This window comes from Copadichromis virginalis, linkage group LG23 (genome assembly GCF_057382275.1).
Source record: "Copadichromis virginalis isolate Kocher_CV1m ecotype Utaka linkage group LG23, C_Virginalis_male_GT1.1, whole genome shotgun sequence".
In the NCBI taxonomy this organism is placed as follows: Eukaryota; Metazoa; Chordata; class Actinopteri; order Cichliformes; family Cichlidae; genus Copadichromis; species Copadichromis virginalis.
This window is the reverse complement of record NC_140639.1, coordinates 47842638-47868616: the sequence shown is the minus strand read 5'-3', so window position 1 is coordinate 47868616 and position 25979 is coordinate 47842638. Positions and strand designations below refer to the sequence as shown.

At 41.8% G+C, this 25979-nt stretch overlaps 1 protein-coding gene across 1 annotated transcript in view; it reads right to left on the bottom strand.

The window, feature by feature from the left end:
* Nucleotides 1-24749, bottom strand: part of LOC146681974 (protein NLRC3-like) — a 37387-nt gene extending 12638 nt beyond the window's left edge. The window contains exons 1-7 of the mRNA XM_085448508.1: nt 24692-24749; nt 23309-23444; nt 17726-17857; nt 16912-17043; nt 14470-14711; nt 12580-14365; nt 7690-7863 (exon numbers count right to left, since the gene is read on the bottom strand). Coding sequence (XP_085304634.1) covers nt 7690-7863; nt 12580-14365; nt 14470-14711; nt 16912-17043; nt 17726-17857; nt 23309-23418 — 2576 coding nt within the window. The 5' untranslated portion in view covers nt 23419-23444; nt 24692-24749. The remainder of the gene's footprint in view (nt 1-7689; nt 7864-12579; nt 14366-14469; nt 14712-16911; nt 17044-17725; nt 17858-23308; nt 23445-24691) is intronic.
* Nucleotides 24750-25979: the final 1230 nt, after the last annotated feature.

Genomic DNA, 25979 nt, shown 5'->3' with positions numbered 1-25979 from the left:
CAGAGGGCAGGAGGGTGAAGAGTCCATGTGATGGGTGACTGGGGTCTTTGATGATTTTCCCAGCCCTTTTCAGACACCGCTTCCTGTAGATGTCTTTTATGGCAGGAAGTGGTGCTCCGGCGATGTGCTGGGCAGTTTTCACGACCCTCTGCAACGCCTTCCGGTCCGAGGCAGAGCAGTTCCCGTACCAGACTGTTATACAGTTGGTCAGGATGCTCTCGATGGTGCAGCGATAGAAGTTCACCAGGATGTCTGAGGACAGGTGGTTCTTCCTCAGAGTCCTCAAGAAGAAGAGGCGCTGGTGAGCCTTCTTGACCAGCTTGGAGCAGTTGGTCGTCCAGGTGAGATCCTCGGAGATGTGGACTCCCAGGAACTTGAAGCTGCTCACACGCTCCACAGCCGTCCCCTTAATGTGGATGGGTGGATGTGGGTCAGCATTCCTCCTGTAGTCCACGATGAGAAGATCCAAACTCTGCTTCACGTTTGATCAATATGCTCATGAATTCTCTCTGACTTTGGCTGTTCCTGCCTGCACAGCTCTCTCTCTCTCAGTGTACTCCAAGAACAGCTTCAAACATCTGTTTCTGCATCATTCACTGTTTATTAGCCACCAGTCTGCTGTTGTGTTCAGTGCTGTCGGCCTCTGACAGTAAAGCCTCATTTCTGCTGTTCCATGGAAACTTTTTAAAATGATGACAGATTACAAACTCTCAGCTGTGTCTGTAATCAAACCTCTGTAACTTTGCTTCACTTCAGCAGCATCAGCTCATGTTCACATGTTGCTTCATGGTTTGCTTCAGTTTTTGATCGACTGCAGAATATTTTGAAGGTTATCTGCTATAAAAAGCCAGAAGAGGAAAATCTGCTTCATGTGTTTCTGTTTGATCCTCAGTGACTTTGACACAAAGGCCTCTGCTGTGATGATCACACCTCTGATCAAGTCTCACAGTGTCACCACTGATAAATGATCAGAGTTAGAATATTTCTGACTGTCTGCTGTGTGCCGTGACCTTTGACCTGCTAAAGACAGTCAGCTGTGGATTATTCATTGTTGTGTCTGATACTTAGAACTGTGAGGAAGAAGCTACACAGTTAATCAGGGTCCCCTCTCTCTGAATCAGGAAAGGTGGGCAGGCCGCGTGTGGGCCGCGGGCCATACGTTGAGTATCACTGTTTGAAATGTGAACATTGTTCTGCTGCAGTCAATGGACTAAACCAGAGAAGAAGAAAACAGACTTTACCATGAAGATCCTCAGTGTGGATCAGTATAATATCAGCCTGATGTCTGCAGTTTAGTGTCAGCACAACTTTCACATCATATTCATCTCAGCACAACTAAAACATGCTGACTGACCTCAGAGTTTCAAATCGACATCGTGGACTCTCCAGGAAACCACACAGATGCTTCACTCCTGTATCCTTCAGGTTGCTGTAGGTTCCACTCAGGTCCACCTCTGTGGGATACGAGGGGTTGGACTTCAGTGCTGCTGCCAGATAATCAAGGCCAATATCTGACAAACCACAGACACTGTATAAAGAATGAAAGATGTAAGTTTATTAGACAAAGTGCTTGAAATAATTCAGTGTTTCATCATCTGTTCAGAGCTGAAGAAGGTTCAGAATGTAGAAGTTTAGAAAATGGAAACTCCAAACAGCTGAAGCCAACAGGAAGCAGCTTCAAACAAACACAACAAGAGAAAAAACTCTGAATGTTTCACATTAAAGTCGAACATTTCTAACAAGAGTGTTTTAAAGACAGCGTCACTGATGATCATCTTCTGCCCAGTAAAACTTTGGTTTTCCACATGTGAGTGTTAATGATGCACAAAGACTGTGAGTGCAAAGAGGGAGCGAGGAGGATGACAGAGAGATGGTACAGGAGCATCAAGAACATTAAAGTCTGGCGATTAAATGCCTCACTCCTAAATGACTGGCAGTTTTGTGAGTTCATACATACTGAACTAAATACTTACTTGGAGTTGAACACAACTCCGAAAATATCGCCTTTAACCCTCTGGGATTGCACCAAGACATACATTAGAGGTCGCATAATATCATTTGCAAGTGCCAGGAAAAAAAGAAAAGAGGCTAGGCGGTGTGAATTGGAGGCCAAAATAAAACACCTAGATCAACAACACAAAAAAAGCACGGACAGCCAATTTGCTTTCCGATCTTAAAATGTTACGTAGTGAGCTTAATAGTTTAATAAACGAGAAAATTGAGGGCAATTTAAGATTCATTAAACAAAAGTACTATGAACAGGGTAGTAGGGCTAGTAGATTGCTGGCAATAAGACTCAGGAAACAGCAAACTTGTAATATGGTCCAAAAGTTGAAGTCAGATCAAACCCTGATTACTAAACCAGTTGTTTTGCCAATTTTTCAAGCCATTATATAAAAATTCAGATACATGTAAAGATAACAATACACTGTCTGATTTCTTAGAAAAGATCAATTTAAAAACACTGTCAGAGTCTGTAGCAAAGGAGTTAGATGAACCAATTTGAGAACAAGAAATTTTACAGGTGATTTCAAACCTTAAAACTAAAAACAGTCCTGGCCCTGATGGTTTTATTAACAAATTCTATAAAAAAACTTAAGGACAAAGTCGCACCCTTATCACTGAAAGCTTACCACTGCGCTCTGGAGACTGGGACTATGGCGCCGTCCTGGAACGATGCTACAATTGTCGTAATCCATAAAGAGGGCAAGGACCCCACAAACTGTCAATCATACAGGCCAGTCTCATTACTTAATACTGATTCACACATTCTCACCACGATTTTAGCCAAAAGAGTTAGTAAAATTATTACACAGGTTATAAATCCAGATCAAACGGGGTTCATTGCAGGAAGGCACCATGGGGACAATGTTCGTAGATTGTTGAACTTAATGTCCTTGTACAAGACCAAACAAGAAGAAACAATGATTCTGTCTCTTGATGCGCAAAAAGCATTCGACAGGGTTTCCTGGCAGTACTTGGGCCAAACACTTGAAAGATTCAAATTTGGGCCAAACTTAATTAAGTGGATACAGATTCTTTATTCCAACCCAATGGCGGCTGTACGGGTAAATGGAACAATATCAGCCAGATTTCCACTGGAACGTGGGCGTAGACAAGGATGCCCACTGTCGCCCCTGCTGTTCGATATAAGTATTGAGCCTCTGGCGCAGTTGATTAGAGAAGAACATGAAATTCAGGGCCTTTCAATTAATGGAGAACAGCATAAATTGTCCATCTATGCAGACGATGTACTTTTATACATTTCAAATCCTGCAGTCAGTTTACCTCATTTAAGAGAAATTATTACGGTTCCCTCTCTGGTTACAAAGTTAATATTGACAAAACATTGGCAATGGATATAGGAGGAAACATTTCACTAACATTCAAGGAGCGATGTGGCTTTAAATGGCCAAACGAAGGTATCAAGTATTTAGGAATTCAAATTCCTCACTCATTATCAGACTTGTTTAAAGTAAATTATGAAGTTATAGCTGCAAAAATAAAAAAAGATTTAGAGAGATGGACAGTCCTGCCTCTGTCTTTCTTGGGTCGGATCGAGAGTATACGTATGAATGTATTGCCAAGACTTCTAGACCTTTTTCAAATGCTGCCTATTAACATTCGCAACTCTACATTTGATAATTTAGATAAACTTTTTTCCTAATTTATATGGCAAGGCAAACACCCAAGGATCAAGTTCCAAAGATTAAAACTGTCAAAACTGCAGGGGGGATTGACTGTTCCAAATCTGAAATATTATTTCTGGGCAGCTCAGATGAGACCCCTGACTGTATGGGTGCGGGATTTGTCTTAAACTCAGTGGCTAAACATTGAGAAGACAATGTGCGAAAGATCATTGGAATCCCTGCTTTTTTCTAACATTTCAATTAAAAATGTGCATATGGGGGAACGGACGAGGGTCACACTAAAGATTTGGCGTAGAATCAAACAATCATTTGGTCTTCCAAAAGAAATTTCAATGTTATCAAGGCTCTCCTCCCTGCAGGGTTTTTCTCCTATTGTGGAAGACTCTGGCTTCAGAGCATGGTCACATAGCGGGCTTCATAAACTTTGTCATGTTGTGAGGAATGGGCACCTGAGCTCATTTGAACAGTTGAGGTCAGTTTCAGCTTCCTTCTTCTGACTTTTTTAGATTTCTGCAGCTAAGAAGCTTTTTGACAAAACATAAAGAATGGAGGCAAGTTTTGGAGCCCTCACCCATTGAGGAAATATTTCTAAAAATATTTCAAAGTAATTCCTCCCCAAAATTAATCAGTCATTTTTATAACGCATTTATGAGTTTCAATACAAATGCAACTTTGGATATTAAGGCAAGGTGGGAAGCTGAGACTGGCACTCAAATCTCAGAGGACACCTGGGAAGAGGTGTTCGGTGAAGCCCATCTGGTGACTAATTCTGGGCTGTGGAGAGAATTTAAATGGAAGGTGGTCATGAGATATTTTAGAACCCCAGAGATAATTGCCAAAATGAAGCCTACAAATCCTGACACCTGCTGGCGAAATTGTGGTACTTCTTTAGGAACCCACTCACATATATTCTGGTCATGCCCAAAAATCTGCTCACTTTGGAATGACATATTTAAAGTTCTCAGTACAGTTTTCCAACAACCATTAACAAAAGACCAACAGTTAGTCATTTTAGGAGTCTTACCAAAGGGTTTTTCGGGAAACAATAAAACGTATCTCTTAAGAATCTTACAGCAGCACTAAAGTGTATCACTATTAAATGGCTGAATCTTGACCCACCTTCATATAATATGTGGATTGATAAAGCAAGAGAAATTTACCAGATGGAGGAAATAACATCTGCTCTGCGGATTCAGAGAGAATTGTTTACTGAGCGTTGGCGACCCATACATGCTTTACTGTTTCAATAATTTAGCATAGGTCTGTTTCGTTTTGTCCATTTACGGCTAAGTTTGTCACATGTTATTTAATATTACATAATATTAATATTACTTCCTGCTGTGACAAAACAAATTTCCCACGTGTGGGACTAATAAAGGTTATCTTATCTTATCTTATCTTATAAAGTTTTTGTTTTGTTTTGTTTTTGTTGTTGTTGTCTGTTTGTTTGTTTGTTTGCTTGGGTTTTGTTTTGCTTCCCAGTTTTGTTTTGTGCTTCCTAATTGCAGTTCTTATTTTAATCTACATTTCTGCATTGCGGTTCCTGTAACTGTCCTACTTGTGAACATTGACAAGTACAAGTTGTAATGTTGTAAATTATAATAAAAATTGAGTTAAAAAAAAAAAAAAGATGAACATTAAAGTTGTACATTTCTCATAAAAACAGGACAAAGACTTGAAAAAGTCGTGTTTTTCCTTCCAGGAACCACATGGCTTCACTTTTAAAGGTGAAGTGTGACAGAAATGGACATATTTGAAGTCCAACACCTTTTTCCAGTCACATTATTAAAGCAGACAAACTACAAGCTCATTTTCATTCCAACAAGTCATCTTCTGACCTGGACTAACAACACTGGTCTCTATGTGCAGCTGGCTGTGAGACCAGTGCTCAGGGAGCGTCTACAAAGTGCAACACTGAAAGAACATCACACACTCATTTGCTTCCAGCACTTTCACACAAACATCTACTGTCATTATTGTCACCAAACTCTGTGGATCCTTTATTGCAAATTCAAATGGGATCAAATGGTCAGACAAAAGAGGGTTATGAGGAAATATGATGAAATGTTGTGTATTAGCAGCAACTTATTGAATCATTTTCCTGAGAAACCAAACAAAATGATTGACAAACATGTTTTTACAAACTCAGTGTTGGACTTGGATCAGCAGGATAAGCTGATGTTTAAAGGCATTTGAGTCTCGCTGTATGAGAGTCCAGTTCTTACTCAATATTTATGGATGATGTTCTTTCAGTGTTGCACTTTGTAGACGCTCCCTGAGCCTCACAGCCAGCTGCACATGGACCAGCTGACATTACCCAGCATTAGAGGCGGCTGTAAAAAATTCATGTTCCCATTTAAATGGTTTTAATTTGAATAAAACGATGTTGATTCATTCAATCCTGAATCGATGTTTAATATAAATGTATTTTGCCAGAATCTCAGGTTAAAGCTCACAAACTATTTCAACAAGCAGCAAACAGCTAAAACAGTAAATGAGAGCAGCTAAACACACAAAGATGGAAACACAGAGCGTGGATCGTTCACTCGACGGCACGTACACGGACACGCCGTCGGGGCTGAAAGTGGACAGCTCACAGATCCTGAAGCTGCAGGTTTCATCTGTCTCCAACCAAAACTGAGTGAAGCAGCAGCAAAAGAAGATCCAAACTCTGCTTCACGTTTGATCAATATGCTCATGAATTCTCTCTGACTTTGGCTGTTCCTGCCTGCACAGCTCTCTCTCTCTCAGTGTACTCCAAGAACAGCTTCAAACATCTGTTTCTGCATCATTCACTGTTTATTAGACACCAGTCTGCTGTTGCGTAATAATGAAAGAAGTCGATGCTTCAGTGCGTTGAATTGTGTTACACAAAGAAAAGCAAAGTTTTCACGTTGTTCAGGCAGAATCGAGCGTTGAAGAATGAATTCACACGTCAATAAACATTTTCAAGCAGGACAATGAAAGCAGGAAATACCCCAAACTGCCATTTCTCATTCTACAACTTCAACAACTGCACATGAATTATACTTCATACACAGACCCACAGTCTCTGATTGCTCTGAAATCTCACTGACAGTCAATAGAAATAAAGAAAAGTCAAGACTGACAGTCTCTGTGGGGTTAGGCAGTGAACTGCTCACGCTGCGTTCAAGTGCATCACAAACTATTGGAATTGGATCCAACTTTGTGAAGCAGATTTCTTCTCAGCTGCTGTTTTGAACATTTCCTCATGAACTGTATTAAACTCTGTAAATGAACTGAGAACTATTTCTACATTTGAAACTATGGATTCATTTTCCCGTTCACTTCTGTACGTTAGTGTATAAATGAATGTTAGACTGGGCTCCATGGAAACACTTGGACTGGTCTCAGCTGCCTTCTTTCTGTAGTCCTTTCTCTTCTCCAGCTTCTGTTTGAAATCCTCTCACAGAGCCTGAAACCTGCTTTGCTGTCATGTGTGGGCCTGTGTTCCTCTGCTTTAACACAAACCTCACCACAGCAGCTGTGTGGGTCGTCTCTGTAGCAGCCAGATCAGCTTCTGATACATGAACATCATCACAGCTCCTAACTTCACCTTTATTAGCTTTGACATTCATGTCTTTCTTTTCTCTGTCTGTTTCCACACAAGCTCAAAGTCTCTGCAGCCTGTTTTTATCTGCTATCATCAGATCTCCAACAGCCTCATTCACATCCCTCACACACTCTACAGCCTCACCAGTACTGACTTCATCTTCACTGACTGATGGAGCACAACATGAACCTGTGGAGGCTGAAAAGCTTTCCTGACAAACATCTCCCCGTCACCACTCCACTTCTGTCAGCCTTTAAATGAACCCTGCTCAAGTCTGTCACTTCTATTTGGAGCCAAGAGGAAAAACTGTTGTTCAGTCGTTTGGAAAGACACAACATTTCTGAAAGCACTCAAAGACACATTTCTCTTCAGACACATCCTGAACATTTAGGAACTAAAGAACGTTTCAAATATCAAAGATCAGAAATATAGAAAAACAACAACAGCTGCAGTCAGTGAACTCACCTCAGAGTCTCCAGTCGACAGTTTGGACTCTCCAGTCCAGCACACAGAAGCTTCACTGCTGAATCCTGCAGCTTGTTGTTACTAATGTCCAGCTCTGTCAGATGGGAGGGGATGGACTTCAGAGCCGAGGCCACAACTTCACAATGAGTCCCTGAGAGTCCACAGTCAGCCAGTCTGTGATCATAGAAAATACAAAATGTGTTATTATAAAAGCAGAAAGTCTGCATTATAAACACAGACTGAATGTATATGAAGACAAAACAGAGTGAGGTCATAATCTGATGAACATCTGCTCTTCACATCTGTGTTTCAGCTCCTCTTACTGTGTTTGACATGACACAACGATTGAGTCTCTCTCAGACCTGCAGACTTTTAATGAGAATCTTTGTTTGGCTTTAATCTGCAGATGAAGGAGGAAGATGATGTCACATTTAGGCTTCCATAATGTCCACAGTCTGTCACTGAGATCTGATCCAGAGTCAGAGTGAAGACACACATGTGGACTGTTTCCTGTCTTGAATCTAGAACATTTTGAATGAGTTCAGCTCAGTGAAGAGTTCCAGCTGGAAAGACGATCTCTGTTTGCTACCTGCTGCTGTCAGGTACGACTGTTCACGTCCACACTCAGGAAAAATCTGCTGACTGTCACCAAACGGAGCAGAAATGTCATCACTGGACAATAATGATGAATGAACTCAGAGCTGCTGATATCACATCTGATTTCAGGGGAACTAAACTAAAAAGGAACAAATAGAAACAACCATCATGACTCTGTTTGACCTTCAGATCAGAAACTATGGTTCAGAACAGCAGCAGGATTTCAGGCACTGTCACATCCTCAACATCCATATTCCAAATGCTCTTCCTGACAGGACACTCTTTGTTCCCACTCAGGGAGTTTCCATGTGTACAAATCATTTCTGAATCTCAGTAGACTGAGAGGTTTTTCCATCTCATGAATCTCTTTCCTAACATCAAACTAGATAAATCAAACAAAGGAACTGGAGTCTGTCTAATTTCTGACCCCAGTAAAGTTTGTACTGGGATACCCCGACATACTCTCTCTCCATCTGCTCCCACAGCCTCATATTCACAGCTGGCCCTTCTCTCAGCATCCACACTCAGGGTGGGGGCGGGGTCAACACCAGTCAAAACCATTGCTTTGGCCTTATGGCCATTTTATTAGTGTTCGTTTCTGAGTAACAAGCAGGACTACGCACAGGTGTTTGGACATGTGTGGACCCGACCTACACTTAAACTTCTTAAATCCTCTGTTTCTGTGTCACCAGCTACACTTTTAATATTAATGTATTCACTCCGACATTTTTGGGGAGCGGTCAGAGCTCGTACACTGCAGACAAACATGTCTCCCAGCACACAGCTGACTGTCAACTCTCTGAGATTGGATATGATTCATTTAGATTATATCTGTAAGGTGAAGTTTATCTCGGTGTTTATTTGTTCCTGAGGAAGTCAGCTCGGCTCAGATTAAACTTTAATAACTGAACAATTTTAATGAACCTTAACGCCTCCCTGGAGCATATATGGAACTGAATCAGTCACTTTTCTTTATTTCCTGATGTTCATATGTGACATACATGTTTTAACCATTAATCTGGAATTAAACTGACATTTAATGTATTTTAAGGAGGAAAGAGAAATTTCACCAGAGGATGTTGATGCTGTTCATGGAGACTGAAGACAGAATGATTTATCTGTCTTAATATTTCTGCTGCTCTTTCCTCTGGTGTAAAAATATATTAACTGTTGGTTTTAATTCAAAATCAATGGTTAAAATGTTAAAATACCAACAAACTTGTGGCGTTAATGTTGATATTCTGTGAGTTACTTAAAGAGATCACACAGGTACAGGACATATTTTATGTTCAGGTTTATGCATGTTTGCGGTGAGATGTGCATGTAGTGGGCTGTTATGTTGTAAACTGTGTGGATGTGTTTGGGAACAGAAAGATTATTTTACTGCATAAAACGGCGCTGCTGAAACAGCTGTTTCTGCCGCTGACACACTCGGCCGGTGAACCACCTGACTCACACAGGCTCTCCTCCTCCACAGTCCTCGTTTATGAAGAGCTTTACAAACACAACATCACGGCTAACAGCTGGATTCTCCCGTTTCAGTGCCAAACAGCCACTTCCTGCTACAGACAGTAAAGTGGACAGTTCGGCGCTAAACATGTTTTTAAAACTTTAAGCTCTTATTTGTTAAAGCCAGCTTCACAGACAGATCTGTGTCAGTGTTTTAGAGCAGGGCTCAGTGGTGTAAACCAGCCTTTATATGCGTTTCATCTCCATTTTTACATTAAACTGAACCAAAACACTGAAAACTTCACCTGATATGTCTGTGTAGGTTCTCATCATACAGTCATGGTAATCTAAGGAGCCTGGAAAGAAAAGTGACTTCTTTAAGTTTCTTGAAGACGTTTCATCTCTCGAAACCTCTGCTGATAATCACCCACACCCTTTTTCACAGCTTGGCTCATGTGATGAGCCACATGATCAATAGTTGGTCAGCGACCCTCTTAAGGGACACTCCCACTAGGATTAAAATCTGGGACTCTCCACTTTTTGGTTTTAGAAGTGAAGAAGCTGAATGTTCGGATTAAACATCTTCAAGAAACTTAAAGCAGTGCACTCGCTTTTCTTTCTAAGCGGCCTTTCTTAGATCACCTGATATAACCTGAGTAAATTATGTCGGGTTTGAAAACTCTGCAGCATGACCCGGGTGTTGCTGGTGGCATCATGAGCTTAGACCCCTCAGTCAGCTCGGTCTGAAGTCATCGTCAGCACTAACAGGCACAAATAGGCTCTAACGTGACAAACTGACCCGACATTTAAAGAGTGCCCACTACAGTCTCAGCTAAAACATATGTGCAACGCCAAGGACTGTACACTGGACTCCATTTCAGTGCAAAATAATAAAACAAAGTAAATCCATCCAATCTCCTCTGCCTGTCCTTATCATCAATAAAAACAATTAATAAAACAGAAAATCATAGAAACAGTCATCTTTGTTATTGCATCATCACACATCAGTTCCCAGTAACTAGTCAGAATGAGACGTTGTTTTCATCTTTCTCACACTCATCTCACTCCCCGGTCACAACAGGTGGTGACTTTAACAGGTGTTACAACCTGGCTCAAAGCTGCAAAAGAGGGCGGAGACTGAAAACAGAGACTGGTTTCATTTTGAAGTACTTAATAACCTCGGCTAAAGATGACACCAGACAGCGTGACAGGGTCTGACAACGAGTGGTGGCGTCGTCCTAGCCGACCTCGGCAGTTATTCACACGCCATGACCAAAAACTCCTGCAGTGTGACAGCAGACAGAGGAGGAGTCACAGAGGAGCGTAACAGCTGTGACAGATGCAACAGGAGGACGAGCTCCAACAGTAAACACACTGAAGACAGGAAAGCAGTCACGAGTGATGTTGGTCCTGTTTTTATCTCCACTAAAACCTCTCTAACGTCACATGTAACAGAACACAGACACATCTGATTATCAGGGACCACGACCCACATCTTTGCCTCACTATGTTTATAAGAAGAGACTGAAAATAATGATTCTCCCAACACATCACCAACACTTTTATGGCAAACAGATAATAGTGAGTGACAAGAGGTGAACTGTTTCATATGCAGTTATCAGGGTAAATACATTTAAACCAAAGACACTGGAAGAGTAAATGAAAGGAACTGAAGGTGACAATTCAAGAAGCTCAACAGAAGTCAAATGTAACATGATCAAGATTCCCTGTTAAAAACAGATATGTACAGTATAATAGTAGACTATACTAATAATAGTAAATTTAGTGAGTAAATGTATTTCATTTTAAAAAACATTTTTGAATTCCAATTTTACAAATCTTTTAAAAAATCAAATCAAAGATTTACTTTGTACATTTAAAATGGTGATTCCGCTCCTCATTTGAAAATCCATTTCTTCACTGCATTTCCCTTTCCTGTTAGCTCAGGATTACCATATTAGGTATTAGCTGACCTCTGACCTTATATTCCACTTGTGTGGTGTCACAGTCTGGTCTCTGTTTTCACAGAGGATGTGGTTCTGTTGGCTTCATCAGGTGATGGCCTCCAGCTCACAGTGGAGCTGTTCTCAGCAGAGTGTGAAGCCGTGTGAATGAGGATCAGCATCATGGTCCTCAGCTGGGAAAGGGTGGAGTGCCCACTCTGGGTCAGAGACAAGTTCCTGCCCCAGGTGGAGGAGTCTGAGTATCTCAGGGTCGTGTAAAGAAGGGGGAGGGGAGCAGGAATCAACAGACAGACTGTTGCTGCGGTAACAGTGAGGTGGACGCTGTACCGGTCTGTCGTGGTGAAGAGAGAGAGAGCTGAGCGTGACAGCGAAGCTCTCAATTTACCGGTCGATCTACGTCCCTGCCCTCACCTATGGTCACGAGCTGTGGGCAGTGACTGGAAGAACCAGATCGTGGTTACAAGTGGGGCAAATAAATTTTCTCTGAAGGGTAGCTGGTGTCTCCCTTGGAGACGGGGTGAGGAGAATCCCCTTCACAAAAACTAATCAAGTGAACAAGACTCTCCAGGAGGGAAACATTTAAATATCCAAGTCCACCATAAAGAGAAAACTGCATGAAGGGAAACACAGATGGTGCATTACAATTCATTGCATGTGTTTTACATGAAGAATGGAGGATATACCGTCCACTTTCACTCTGTCTTTAGCAGCAAGTGGCTCTTTGTTGTTTGGCTAGCTGCACTGAAACAGGAGAATCCAGCTGTTAGCCGTAATGTTGGTGTTTGTAAAGCACTTTATAACCAAGGACTGTGTTTTTAATTTAAAGATTAAACTATTAACCGACACTGATCAATGATGTAATGATCACATCTGGACTCACCGAGCCTTTCTGCAGTTCCTCACAGCTGGAATCAGTCTCAGTCGTCCCTCCTTTGAAGCTTTGTACTTCTGCAGGTCCAACTCATCCAGAACCTCCTCTGACATCTGCAGCATGAAGGCCAGAGCTGAGCAGTGGATCATAGAGAGGTCCTTTGACCTTTGCTTTGACTTCAGGAACTCTTGGATCTCCTGATGTACTGAGAGGTCGTTCATCTCCATCAGACAGTGGAAGATGTTGATGCTTCTGTCAGGAGAGGATTTAAACTTCTTGTTATTCTTCAGGTTCTTGATGACTCTCTGGATGGTTTCTGGACTGTTCTCTGTCTGACCCAGCAGACCTAAGAGTCTCTGGTTGGACTCCAGACAGAGGCCATGAAGGAAGCGGACAAACAGGTCCAGGTGGCCATTTTTACTCTGGAGGGATTTCTCCATGGCTCGTTTAAGGAAATCATCCAGAGATGACTCTTTGTATTTTTTTCCCAGGAAGTCCTTCAGCACCTCTGACTTCCTGTTGGTGAAACAGTGGAACATGTAGACTGCAGCCAGAAACTCCTGGATGCTCAGATGAACAAAGCAGTAGACTGGTTTCTGGAAGATCACACACTCTCTTTTGAAGATCTCTGTACAAACTCCTGAGTACACCGAGGCCTCTGTCACATCCAGACCACACTGCTCCAGGTCTTCTTGGTAGAACATGATGTTTCCTTTCTCCAGATGTTCAAACGCCAGCCTCCCCAGCTTCAGAAGAACTTCCCTGTCAGCCTCCGTCAGCTCCTGTGGACTCGTCTCATGTCCCTCGTGGTACTTGTTCTTCTTCCTCTTTGTCTGAACCAGCAGGAAGTGTGAGTACATGTCAGTCAGGGTCTTGGGCAGCTCTCCTCTCTGCTCTGTAGTCAACATGTGCTCCAGAACTGTAGCAGTGATCCAGCAGAAGACTGGGATTCTACACATGATGTGGAGGCTCCTGGATGTCTTCATGTGGGAGATGATTCTGCTGGACAGCTCTTCATCACTGAATCTCCTCCTGAAGTACTCCTCCTTCTGGGCGTCAGTGAAGCCTCGTACTTCTGTTAGCCTGTCAACACATGTAGGAGGGATCTGATTGGCTGCTGCAGGTCGGGAAGTTATCCAGACGAGAGCCGAGGGAAGCAGATTCCCCTGGATGAGGTTTGTCAGCAGCTGGCTGACTGATGACTTCTGTGTGACATCAGACAGCAGCTTCCTGTTGGTGAAATCCAATGAAAGTCTGCTTTCATCCAGGCCGTCAAAGATGAACAAAAGCTGAGAGACAGCCAGCTTCTCTGCTGTGACCTTCTGTAGTGTTGGATGGAAAACATGGAGCAGCTCCAGAAGACTGTACTGCTCCTCTCTGATCAGGTTCAGCTCCCTGAATGAAAGCAGAACCACCACACTGACATGTTGGTTCTCCAAGCCCTCTGCCCAGTCCAGAGTGAACTTCTGCACTGAGAAGGTTTTTCCAACACCAGCCACGCCGTTGGTCAGAACCACTCTGATGGGTCTCTGTTGGTCAGGTAAGGCTTTAAAGATGTCCTGGCACCTGATTGGAGTGTCATGGAGGGCGTCCATCTTGGAAGCTGTCTCCAGCTGCCTCACCTCATGTTGGCTATGAACCTCTTCACTCTGTCCCTCTGTGATGTAGAGCTCAGTGTAGATCCTGTTGAGGAGGGTTCTACTTCCTGTTTCATCACTTCCTTCAGTCACACGTTCACATCTCCTCCTCAGACTGATCTTATGTTCATCTAAAACCTCCTGCAGACCAACATCTGCTGAAAGAAAGAAAAACAGAAAGAAAACTCTTCAATGTCTGAACAACAACAAGAAGTCCAGTTTTCAGAAATGAGTCCATCAGCAGACAGATGTTCAGTCTTACTTTGTACACAGCTGCTCTGACTGGCTGTCTGCAGTCCAGCTCTGCTTCTGGATCTTTCTCCACACTGGGGACAGGACCAGTCTCCTGATGAAGCAGACTGGTCCCAGTATGAGGAGATGCACTGTCTGCAGAACCAGTGTCCACAGCTGGTAGAGACTGGATCCTTCAGGACGTCCTGACACAAAGCACAGCAGGACAGCTGCTCCTCCTCACAGACACCACTCCTCTTCCTCTTCCTCCCTCTGTGAACACATTTCTTTATCACTAAAATCATTGACTGTCAGTGACAAACATCCAGATTTGATGACACTGTGCAGAAGCTCTGATGGTCACAGAGAAAAGTCAAAGTGGAGAAACTTGTGTTTGAGTTCAGAATCCAAGTTTCCTTTGCTGTTCCTGCCTGTCTTATTAAACACAGAGTGATCAGCCTACAAACTCCACAGTAAAAGCCTTCATCACAGAGCTGATTATGTCCTTCACTGGATGTACTGGAAGTTTGGGATCCATCACTTTCAACTGACCTTTGACCTCCTCTAAAAACTGTGGTGGAGCAGCGGTGTCACATTCAGAGCTTTCAGCTTTATTTTGAAAGAGTTCAGTCATCAGGAAGTGAACTTCTAGGTTCTGATTTCCTTTCTATTCTTTTACAGAAGTGAAGAAGAAGAACTAAAAGCTTTGAAATGATCTGAGTGATATTTTTGAACATTGCCACCAAATTGAGTTCAGCCTCCAGCAGTAACTTTGTTTCATGATGCCTCCCTGATGATGTGATGTTTGATTACAAACCTGTTTATGTGTTAGACATTAATCACATGAACACAGGCAGAAAAAAGAAGCCAATGAAACAAATGACAGAAACGTGTTCATTCACTGCCATGATCCATATTTGATATGTACAGATGTTTGTAAAGAACACGTGTGCAGCGCTTTGTTCTGAGTATCTGCTGTCAGCACACAGTGCAGCAATAACTACAACCACACGTTTCTGTAGATCCTGAACATCAGCCTGGAGGAATCTGACCTCAGGTCTGCACACAGAGGAGCTTCACCTCTGGGATGATGCTGGCTTCAGCTCCTTCTACAATCAGGCAGAAGCTTCTGCACCATCAGGACACAAACAGAGAGGAGCTTCTATCCTCAGACCATCCAAGTCCTAAATCAGAACATGCTCCCCTCATAGCATCACCATCAGGGTTTAAACAGGACCTTACATCATGTTCTTGTCTCACTGTCATATTTCAGATCATACCTGATTCATTATGACGTCACACGCTGCTACACTGATCCTGCTGCTTCATTACTGCTGATATTACTCTGCTCACTCTGTTCAGTTACTCTGTTTACATCACTTTGCTCATTTGCTTTGTTCTGCTTGCACTGCTCTGTCAGTACATGCTGTGCTAATGTGGCACAAAGCACTTTAACATTACATCTGCACAATGTTTCATTATTTCATTTAATGATTGTTTCTAATGTTTTGTCCAGTCACAGGAGCAGCTCAGCACATTTCACTGTGTTGTACGTGTATGACGATGCCTGTGACAAATAAACAGCCTCAGACTCTTCAATCTTCTGCATTTCTTTGGAGATCAGCTCAGTGGCCTGTTGAGACCATCTTTCTATTTCTGATGACTCAGTTCAGATTATTATCCTGATACTTTCTCCATGTTACACACAGAGCTGTTCTGTTCCTCGTCACTAAATTCAAAGCTTATGTTGGTCATATCTGTTCTGGGCTGTCAGAGACAGTAAAATGATTCTCACAGACTGATGCTACAGATTTCTTTCACAGACTCGTTTCCAACAGTCTTATAAACAGTGATGTCACCGTCTCCTCCTGCTGACACACACCTTCACACAGCTCCTCCCACCAGCTGAACTAACTGACTTTCACAGCACTGAATTTTAACTCTGGCTTTAATCATCTTATATTTTCTCCTCTTATCAATAATCCATCTGTGGAAACTGCAGAGGGGAAACAACCTCACAGGCTATCAGACCTGTTAACACCTGTTTCTGTCACAGCCTCACAATTCTGTTTGATTCATGTATAGACACACATTTGTTCTTATTAAAATAAAATCAACTGAAAAACAAATTACCTTTTTAAATATTAAAAGCAGATTTTATATTAGATAATTTCTAAGAAAACTAATAACCAAGTCCAATATCCTTCTCTCACTCGGTCATCTTTGTCTAGTTTAAGTTTTAGATCATCCATCCATTTGCTTCCACTTGTCCTTTTCAGGATCACGGGGTCATAGGGCGAGAGGCATTGTCGACCCTGGACAGGTCGCCAGTCTGTCGCAGGGCTAACACACAGAGACAGACAACCATTCATACTCACAATTTAGATTGACCAATTAACCTATCCCCACTAACTGTAATAACAAAGTGGTCAACAACTTCAAGCACCTATAAATGAGTCAGCAGATCTCTTACATGGTCAGCTGGCGTCCATGACTGAAGAACATTGTTGCTGCAGGTTCATGACTGAAGTTTAGAGGATGTTCTTTGGACCAGTCACTCCTCACAGACACACAGCTGGATACTGGAGACTGTGACCTCTGACCTCTGCAAACAGAAAAAACATTTCTTTTCATATGTGGACACATAGAGCTGTGTGTCATCAGCATAGCAGTGAAAATGTATGCTATGGCTTCTGATGATACTGCCTGAGGGAAGAATGTATAATGTAAACAGAATTGGTCCTAGCACTGAACCCTGTGGAACACCATAATTGACCTGAGTGTGTGAAGATGAATTCCTAGAGTATTTAAAAGTAGAATGGGAGGCAGAGCCTTCAGTTTTCAGGCCCCTCTTCTGTGGAACCAGCTTCCAGTTTGGATTCAGGAGACAGACACTATCTCTACTTTCAAGATTAGGCTTCAAACTTTCCTTTTTGCTAAAGCATATAGTTAGGGCTGGACCAGGTGACCCTGAATCCTCCGTTCATTTAAGGAGACTACTCTGTAGGAGCTCACATACAGTTTGTTGTTGTCATGACAACAACTCCAATGTAAAGTGCATACGCAAAATAAACTAACACATGTTAAAAAACAAAGTTTTACTTTGAGGGTGAACAGCCTGGGTCTGTTTCATTGCATGTTTTGGTCCAAACTGACAGATGAAGGGTAAAGTAGATGCATTTGCATCAGCAGGAAAATACACCCAGAACGAGCATCATCATACACAGACCACTGTTAGGAATAAACTATGATGTCAGTGGTAGAATTACAGTTAGCAGATCTCTTACATGGTCAGCTGGCGTCCATGACTGAAGAACATTGTTGCTGCAGGTTCATCACTGAAGTTTAGAGGATGTTCTTTGGACCAGTCACTCCTCACAGACACACAGCTAGATACTGGAGACTGTGACCTCTGACCTCTGCAAACACACACATCAATCAGAGATAGATTCTCTGGTTAAAATCTTTTAAGCAGCTGTAAACACAGAAACTAAATGATGTCATAGTTTCTGTCAGTGACAGTAATCTCAGATTAGATTACAAACAGCTGCAGAGATGTTCACAGGAAAACAAGGATATGATTTTGTGTCATTCTGTCTGTAAACATGATAACTGACAGTTAGTACAGACAGGACCATTTGAGATTTTAAAATCTCGTGTCACATTTGACCTCTGACCTGTGATTCAAGGTTGATTAAATTCAATTTTATTTATACAGCGCTAATTCACAACAACAGTTGACTCAAGGCGCTTTATATTGAAAGGTAGACCCTACAATAATACATGCAGAGAAAATCTAACAATCATATGACCCCTATGATCGAGCACTTTGGCGACAGATATCTTGCAGTACTAATATATTGCAAGCTTAATCATTTTAGCAACACGGTCTACGTGGTCCGTGTCCACCGACGGCCGGGTAGGTGAGAAGGGTCTGGCTGCAGCCACTGGGGAGCGCCATATTGGGACCTCCACAGTAACTACTTTGCTTAAACTGATTATGTTGGCACTTTGTTAGCGTTACAACAACGGTCAGACCCCCAAGGTATCTAAACTTTAGTAAGGAATGTGTACTTTTAACACCTCTGGTTAGCATTTAGTGGTCAGTTTCAAAAGTATTTGATTTTTGCTTGTTATTGAACTGCTTTTCACTATCTGTAACATCAATGCACATTGTTCCATTTACTGCATATTGCACTTTGTTCATGTCTTTCATTCCACCTGCATCAACACTAGGGGTGGGTTTTTATAATCGATTCATCGATTAAAATCGATTCTGGCTTGGATAACGTAAAATCAATTCATTAAAATCCTGAATCGATTTTTTTAATATAAATTTATTTTGCCCGAAATGCCAGAATCTCTGGTGACATCTCACAAAATTTCAAGAACCACCAAACAGTTAAGACAGTAAATGAGAGCAGGTACAGGGATTCTGCACATAGACTTAAACACACAGCGCGTCCCGCGGATCAGAATCAGTTAGATGTCGCCTTTCTCACGGTCGGGGCTGAAAGCCGACAGCTCGCTGATTCTGATCTGTCGGCGGGTCCGCGCTTTGTGTTCACGCCCTTTATGCGCTGATTCTAAAGCTGTTAGTTTGATGTCTCTCCAAACAATATTGACCGAACCAGCAGCAAAAGAAGATCCAAACTACACTTCACATAAACATCGTCATGAATTCACTCTGACTTTTACTGTTTTGCTTCCACCACGATGCACAGCTCTCTCTCCCTCTCTCTCTCTCCCTCTCTCTCTCTCTCTCTCCCTCTCTCTGTACTTCAAGAACAGTTTCCCTTTCTGCATTATTCGCTTGCTTGTTACGCACAAGTCTACTGTTGCTTACAGCGCTGTCGGCCGCTGTTTTTTTCCCTTTTACATTCTTCCGAAAAGAAAACCTCATTTCTGCTGTTCAATACTGAACAAATGTAAACTTTTTAAAATTATTCAAAATGCAAAACGCTTAACCGTGTCTCTAATAAAACCGGTATAACGTCAGAGGTAATGTTCATATGTTGATTAATGGTTTTCTTTCGTTTTTGATGTACTGCAGAATATCTTTATAAAATCCCAGGCCAGGAAAATCACCTTCATGTTTTTCTGTGTTTTATCTTCAGCTACTTTGACACAAAGGCATCTGCTGTGACGCTCACACCTGTGATAAAGTCTTGCGTGTGTCAGCTTCCTTTTGATTGATACAAAAATATGTAAAGGTACTGATCTGAATTATATTTCTGACTGTCAAAATTTCCCAGATTTAAATCGAATCGAATCGAATTAAATCGAATCGTGGATCGAATCGATTCGGGACCTTGTGAATCGGAATTGAATCGATTCTAGAAATCAGTGACAATTGTAACCCATATCAACTACTCCCTGTCACATGACCCACGTCAGCTGATTTGAGGCCCCTCTTCTGATTGGCTCCTTCCACGTCGCGGCAACTCTGAAAACCGGCTGTGGAGGGATACTTCCGGGTTCGACTCCTGCTGTGGCTGTGAGCTTATGGCATTTAGAACGGTGTTGGAAAACAAAGCGTTTTCTCCCCTCAATTCATCTTTAAACTTTAAACTCAGCGGTAAGTGTCCTTAATATCTTTCACCCTTTGGTTGTCAGTAACCAGCCGATCGTTTTCGCGATTAAAAAATGACTTTGTGCGGTGGCGTTCCCACCGCGAGCAGAACTCCGGTTCAAAAACCGCTGTTTTTGAACACTTTTATTTACTTAAGCATTTTTATGGGCTTACTTTGAAACAAAGTGCGATCGAATGATTATTGTTATGTGTTGCCTTGAATTCGGCTATGCTGTCTGTTAGACAGTTGTTTTTCTTTATTGTTGTTTTTGTATTGTTTGTAGCGAACGCTACTGGAATGTATAGATTAAGCTACGTAGCCAAGATGATTAATAATTTTTGTACATTGATTGATGATGATGATTTGCATTGTTACCTAGACTTGCAGAAAAATATATTTGTTTACCGGTAAACTGAATCGAACTTGATGTGCTAATGGACATTTTTCTGACCTACAGGTCAGGTTTTTTTTTCCCCCCTTTGAATTGATCTTGTTCATATTGAAGTGGCGAGCCGGTAGGACCATTCTCTGTTTTCCCCTCTTTTCCCCCACTTAGCCGTCTTTGGATTACGGACATATTTCCCCCTTGTATGAAGCTGGACCCTAAGGAGGAATACCTTGAAAGTGAACTTTAAAAAGAAAAGGACCAAAAAGGACTCTTAGCAAAAGGACTCTTGCACAGAAAAATCACAGCATTGATTTATTATTTAATTGTGGGCGTTTATGTTGTGTGTTGTATTAATTATTTTGTTCCATTTCCCCTGTCCCCCATTTATTCAATATATTTTTGGTACAAGATATTGCAGTCTTTGGTCTCATCATTCACACCATCTAGGCTCCATAAAGAACTATTTCTTCTGCGCGTCAGTCAGTAAATTCATCCATTGAAATAAACTAGTCCTTAAATAACTTTGCGTTACACGATACCCAGCCCTAATCAACACTGTAAAGTTTGTCACAAAGAGGTTTATATATTTAGAAATACTAATATTCTCTATTCCATTCTGTTCTCCTTTTTTTGCCCAGATGTTAGTTAGCATTTGTTAAATTGTCTATGTCAATATATACGTATGTCACAAATAAAAGTGTCTTGTAAATTATGTTTTTGTAAAGAATTTTCTCCCAAATCTCTTACATGCTAACTGTAACGTGTTATTTCTGCTAAAACCTGAACTTAAATGTGTATATGGTGTTTATCTGCTTCTCTCTGTCTTAGATGCACATATCAATTTGGAGTTCTGCCTCCAAGCCAGAATTGCAGGAATGCACCACGTGTTGGCTGTTTCACTCCCCTCTGTGCCCCACTCTCAGCCCTACTGTCAGGGCAAAGATCGAGGAGCATATAAATGGACACATTAAAAATGCTTTGCCTTCAAAGGTATGTTGGTATTAAATATACCTCATAGTTAAAGTTATAAATATGCACCTCTTTTCAGCACCTCTGCAGTCTCTTTGTTGACCTAAAAGTTGATTTTCACATTGTACAGTTCAGTTCATTCATCAACAAGAGAAAAAAGTGTTTTCATGAAATTTTTTTTTCCTGTTCACCATATTTCCTGACCGCTCTTGTGGTCCACACCATTTTGCTTTCATTATTGAGCATGGCTTGGATACTTTTGTTAATATGTACAATCTGATTGTTAGATAAACTGATTGCATTCTATACAACTGCATTTAAATTACATGTTGTTGTTTTTTTCTCTCTTCCAGACAAAATGATATGCCGGTGCACTTTCACTGCCTTGTCTGTAACATGACAGTCATACAGCGTCATGTCAGCATTCAGCATTCAGGACTGCTCCCCGCTGCACTCTCCAAAGAGCCCCGCCTCCCTCTCGATGTCTTGTCTCCAGCATCTGAATCTTCAGTAGAACATTCATGTGCTCCTCCCTCTGTGCTGAATGAAACTGTGGCTTGTGGAAAGTCCATGAAAATGAAACGCCCTCACTGTGGTCTTAGTCTTCTTACAAAAAAACCTTCAAGGCTCAGCATTGTTTATACTTGTAACTTCAAAATAAAAAGCTTACAGATGCTATTAACATTAATGTATTACCCTGTAATCAATAATATTTTATACATTTTATGCATTAACCTTCTGGGCTCTATCCTGGCTATTTGTGGCCACTTCACTTCTTTTTTTGGACCATTTTTGCTGTGTTAATGCAAATTGAATGAAAAGGTCTAGATTTATTTTCAGCTTTTGGCCACTTGAAACCCATTATGACATTTTTAAATTCCTTGTTATTGACAGTGCTAAATCATGCAATTTAGGTAAAATTGCTTTCATTCTAAACTCAACACATAAAAATTATGGTTGTTTTCTTTTCTTTTTTACCAAATTACATCATTTACCCATTTTTGGCCAAACAAACAATTTCATGTAATATTCTTAGTTTCAAATAGGGGCATCTGATGGCTTACTACACTGCAGTGGACCAAAAGAATGACACAGGTTTGATCTAAAGGATCTAATAGTTGTGTTTGTGCATGACATTGCAACACAAATATGTATTTGAAAGATAGACTGGAATAAATTATGACACATCAAATATTACACAGACTGCAGTGAATTTCTGTTGATACAGGCTATTGAGCTTTGAGTTTCCCAGTCAAACTTATCAGCCAAAATATTAACTCTCAAAAAAAATCAAAGCTGCAGCACACACAGCAACAAACACTGTTAGTAAATGTGTTCTGGAGTTTATGCAGGTGCAGAAAGTGCTGCTGCTGTAAGTCAGCCTAACAGCTTCCAGATCACTTATGTTTCTGGAAAGATGGTAAGAAGGGCATCGCTGCTCATTTCTACAATCTCCCAGATCTTGGAATACAATGCCTTTGTCCCATGAAAACCACTACACAGTACTAGGAGTCCACTAAAACCTACAAATGAAGAGAGATCATTTGTAATATTCTGGATATTTATGATTGAGCTGTTTGTATATATTAGAGCCATTTCTTATATTCTGTAACACTGTCATATATATTGTATTATGTCATTAGTTCAGTCAGTTATTGTTACTGTGTTAGAGTAACTGCAAACACATACTTTCATTAAGGATTAATAAAGTATCTGATTCTGATTAAATACACTGAAGTTACTGTAGGAAAAAAAACTAAATCAGCTGATTTTAAACTAAAGGGTTGGAGCTGCTCTCAGATTTGGTTCTTTTTTTAAATCAACACGACCATAAGGAATCATTTATGATGTCACTGGTAGCATACATGTATATAAACAACCTTTAAACTCTGAGTCAGCAGATCTCTTACATGGTCAGCTGAGCTCCACGATTGAAGAACATTGTTGCTGCAGGTCCATGACTGTAAGGTGGAGGTGTTTGTGTAACCCCGTCACTCCTCACAGACACACAGCTGGATGCTGCAGATGCTGCTCCGTCCTCTTCCTCCATCTTCTTGATGTCAGGGTGGAGTTAGTCTGAGAGGTAAACACACACACTCAGAGGTGCTGTTGTACTGGAAGCACTGTGGCTCAAGGGGTTGGGAAGCGTTTCTGTAACCGGAAGGTCGCCGGTTCGATCCCCGGGATCTCTGTCCTGGTCGTTGTGTCCTTGGGCAAGACACTTTACCCTACCGCCTACTGGTGTTAGCCAGAGGGGCCGATGGCGCGATATGGCAGCCTCGCTTCTGTCAGTCTCCCCCAGGGCAGCTGTGGCTACAACCGTAGCTGCCTCCACCAGTGTGTGAATGCGAGAGTGAATGAATAGTGGCATTGTAAAGCGCTTTGGGTGCCATGAAAAGCGCTATATAAATCCAATCCATTATTATTATTACCTTTATTGATTTATTTTGGAATAAATTAAATATAAAGGTGCCAAAAACTGCCTGCAGCTTCTGCTCTGTGACAGGAAACTACTGTCAGGCTCAAAATGACTTCAGATTATTCATCACAGAGTGTTTATAGATCACAGGACACGTTACAGTTTCACTGTTGATGTTTTAGTTTAAAAAATGACGTGAGAAGGTCTTACTGTGAATCTGCGCGCTCATTGGCTAATAATAACTTGAGACTGACAGGTGGTTATCCAATCAGCGTGCGGCCTCACACGGACATAAAACTCTTAAAGTTTGTTTCTGAAGGGGTTTTCAGATCAGACCTGATGTTTCTGCCTACAGCCTGTTTACCGATATAATCAATATCAGACATCAGAGCAACAGAAACCTCGGTGATCAGGACGCCGGGACTGAGAACAGGAAGTGGTTCAAACGTCGCACTTTTGTAAAGTCAGCCTGAACTCCACTCACAGAGTTTCTGTCGCCATTTTCGTTTTAAAAGACGTCGTGATAAGGGCGGGTCTTACTGTGAACCTGCGCGCTCATTGGCTAATAACTTGAGATGGACAAGTCGCTATCCAATGAGCGCGCGGCTTCTCCCAACATAAAGTAGTTTCCTTTGAAAAACCAAAGTCTGATTATTTTTGCCTCCACTGACGGAGCCTGTTGTTCCCGCCACAGAGACACAGTAATGTCAGAGCGGTGTTAACACTCAGCTGCCTCAGCACAGCTCTCACTCTCCTCCTGCTCTCTCAGCTGAACTCACTTCCTCTCTACTTACAGGAAACCAGCGCTCAGAGGAGCCGACCGACCTCACGTTTCACCCACAGACACGAACAGCGTGGAATTATTTTATGTCATAAGAAGAAACATATTCATGTTAACACTCACCTGCCTCAGCTCCACCTTCCTCCTCCTGCTGCTCTGAACGGAGGATCAACACTTTCACTTTCACTGCTCCTCCCTAAACACAGAGGATGCTGGGACTTGTAGTTTTTACCTTGTGTGATATTTATGGCTGTGACACTAAATCACAGCATGTAAACTTCCTGCAAATATGTCACAGGCGATAAAAGTTTCACATTAAAGGTGAAGTTATTTTTCTGTCTCATGTTCAATAAACAGTGAGCTGGGAAAACTGAAGAACAGACTTCAGACGTTCCCTGCAGAGTTTCTGCTGCTCGGTCGTCTGCATGTTGCTGAGACTGAGCTGATGATGAAGCTGTGATGGGTTTATGGCACGTTTGGTTCTGGAGAAGAGTTTTACTGCCGGTGCAGGTGAAATGATCAGAGGTTACAGCCTCTGGTTAAAGTGGAGGCAGCGATCAGGACGGCTGAGCAGCAGAGGTCTCGAGGGTCCTAAAGTGTAAAAGCATCAGTGTTAGTAACACAAAGATCACAGAATGGGATCATCCACACAACACTAACATCTAAATCCACGGCAGGAACTCTTCCAGTGTCCTGAAAAATCTGTGTGCACGATGCTGAGATTAAAATCTGTCTGCTCATCTTAATGCAATATTTACTAAAGTCTGGTAGAAGTTTTACTGATTTCCAGTCCACTTAGCAGACGTGTGGATAGGTGCTGGGTTGTAGAGCAGACTGAAAGCTTTAACTTCATCCTCTGATTAAAAACTCAGACCCACAGATACAGGAAGTATAACCCTGGTGTAAGACAGGAAACAGCAACACGGCAGCCATCTTTTTCCTCCCATGATGACCAGTGTCCCAGCAGAAGCTGGGGTTTGTTAGATCCTGTTCGATCCAGAGGAAACAGGCTAAAAGAGTCGATCAGGGGGGATCATGGTTTTATTATGTGCTCGTTATGATTGAAGCTCTGGTTGTGTGTTAGAGACAGAACCTGCAGATTCCTCCACTCTGCCTCCTCCTCTGCAGGAATCAGCCTCTTGGCTGGTTTTATTCACCAACGTGAATAAAATCATCAAACTAATCCAAGTTCATTGTGAAATGCCTGAAAATGGAGGAATAAATCTGTCAGTTACCGTATAAAGTTTGAGTTTGTCAGTGTTTTACACGGAGACGGTCGTCAGATGTTGAATGTTTAGCATGAATGTTCCACATCTGGAGAAACCTTCAAGATTAAAGCCAGTGAAAAGTGAAGAGTTTCTGCAGCAGCCGCACTTCCTGCAAATCTGTTCTTTCAAAATAAAGTGAAGAG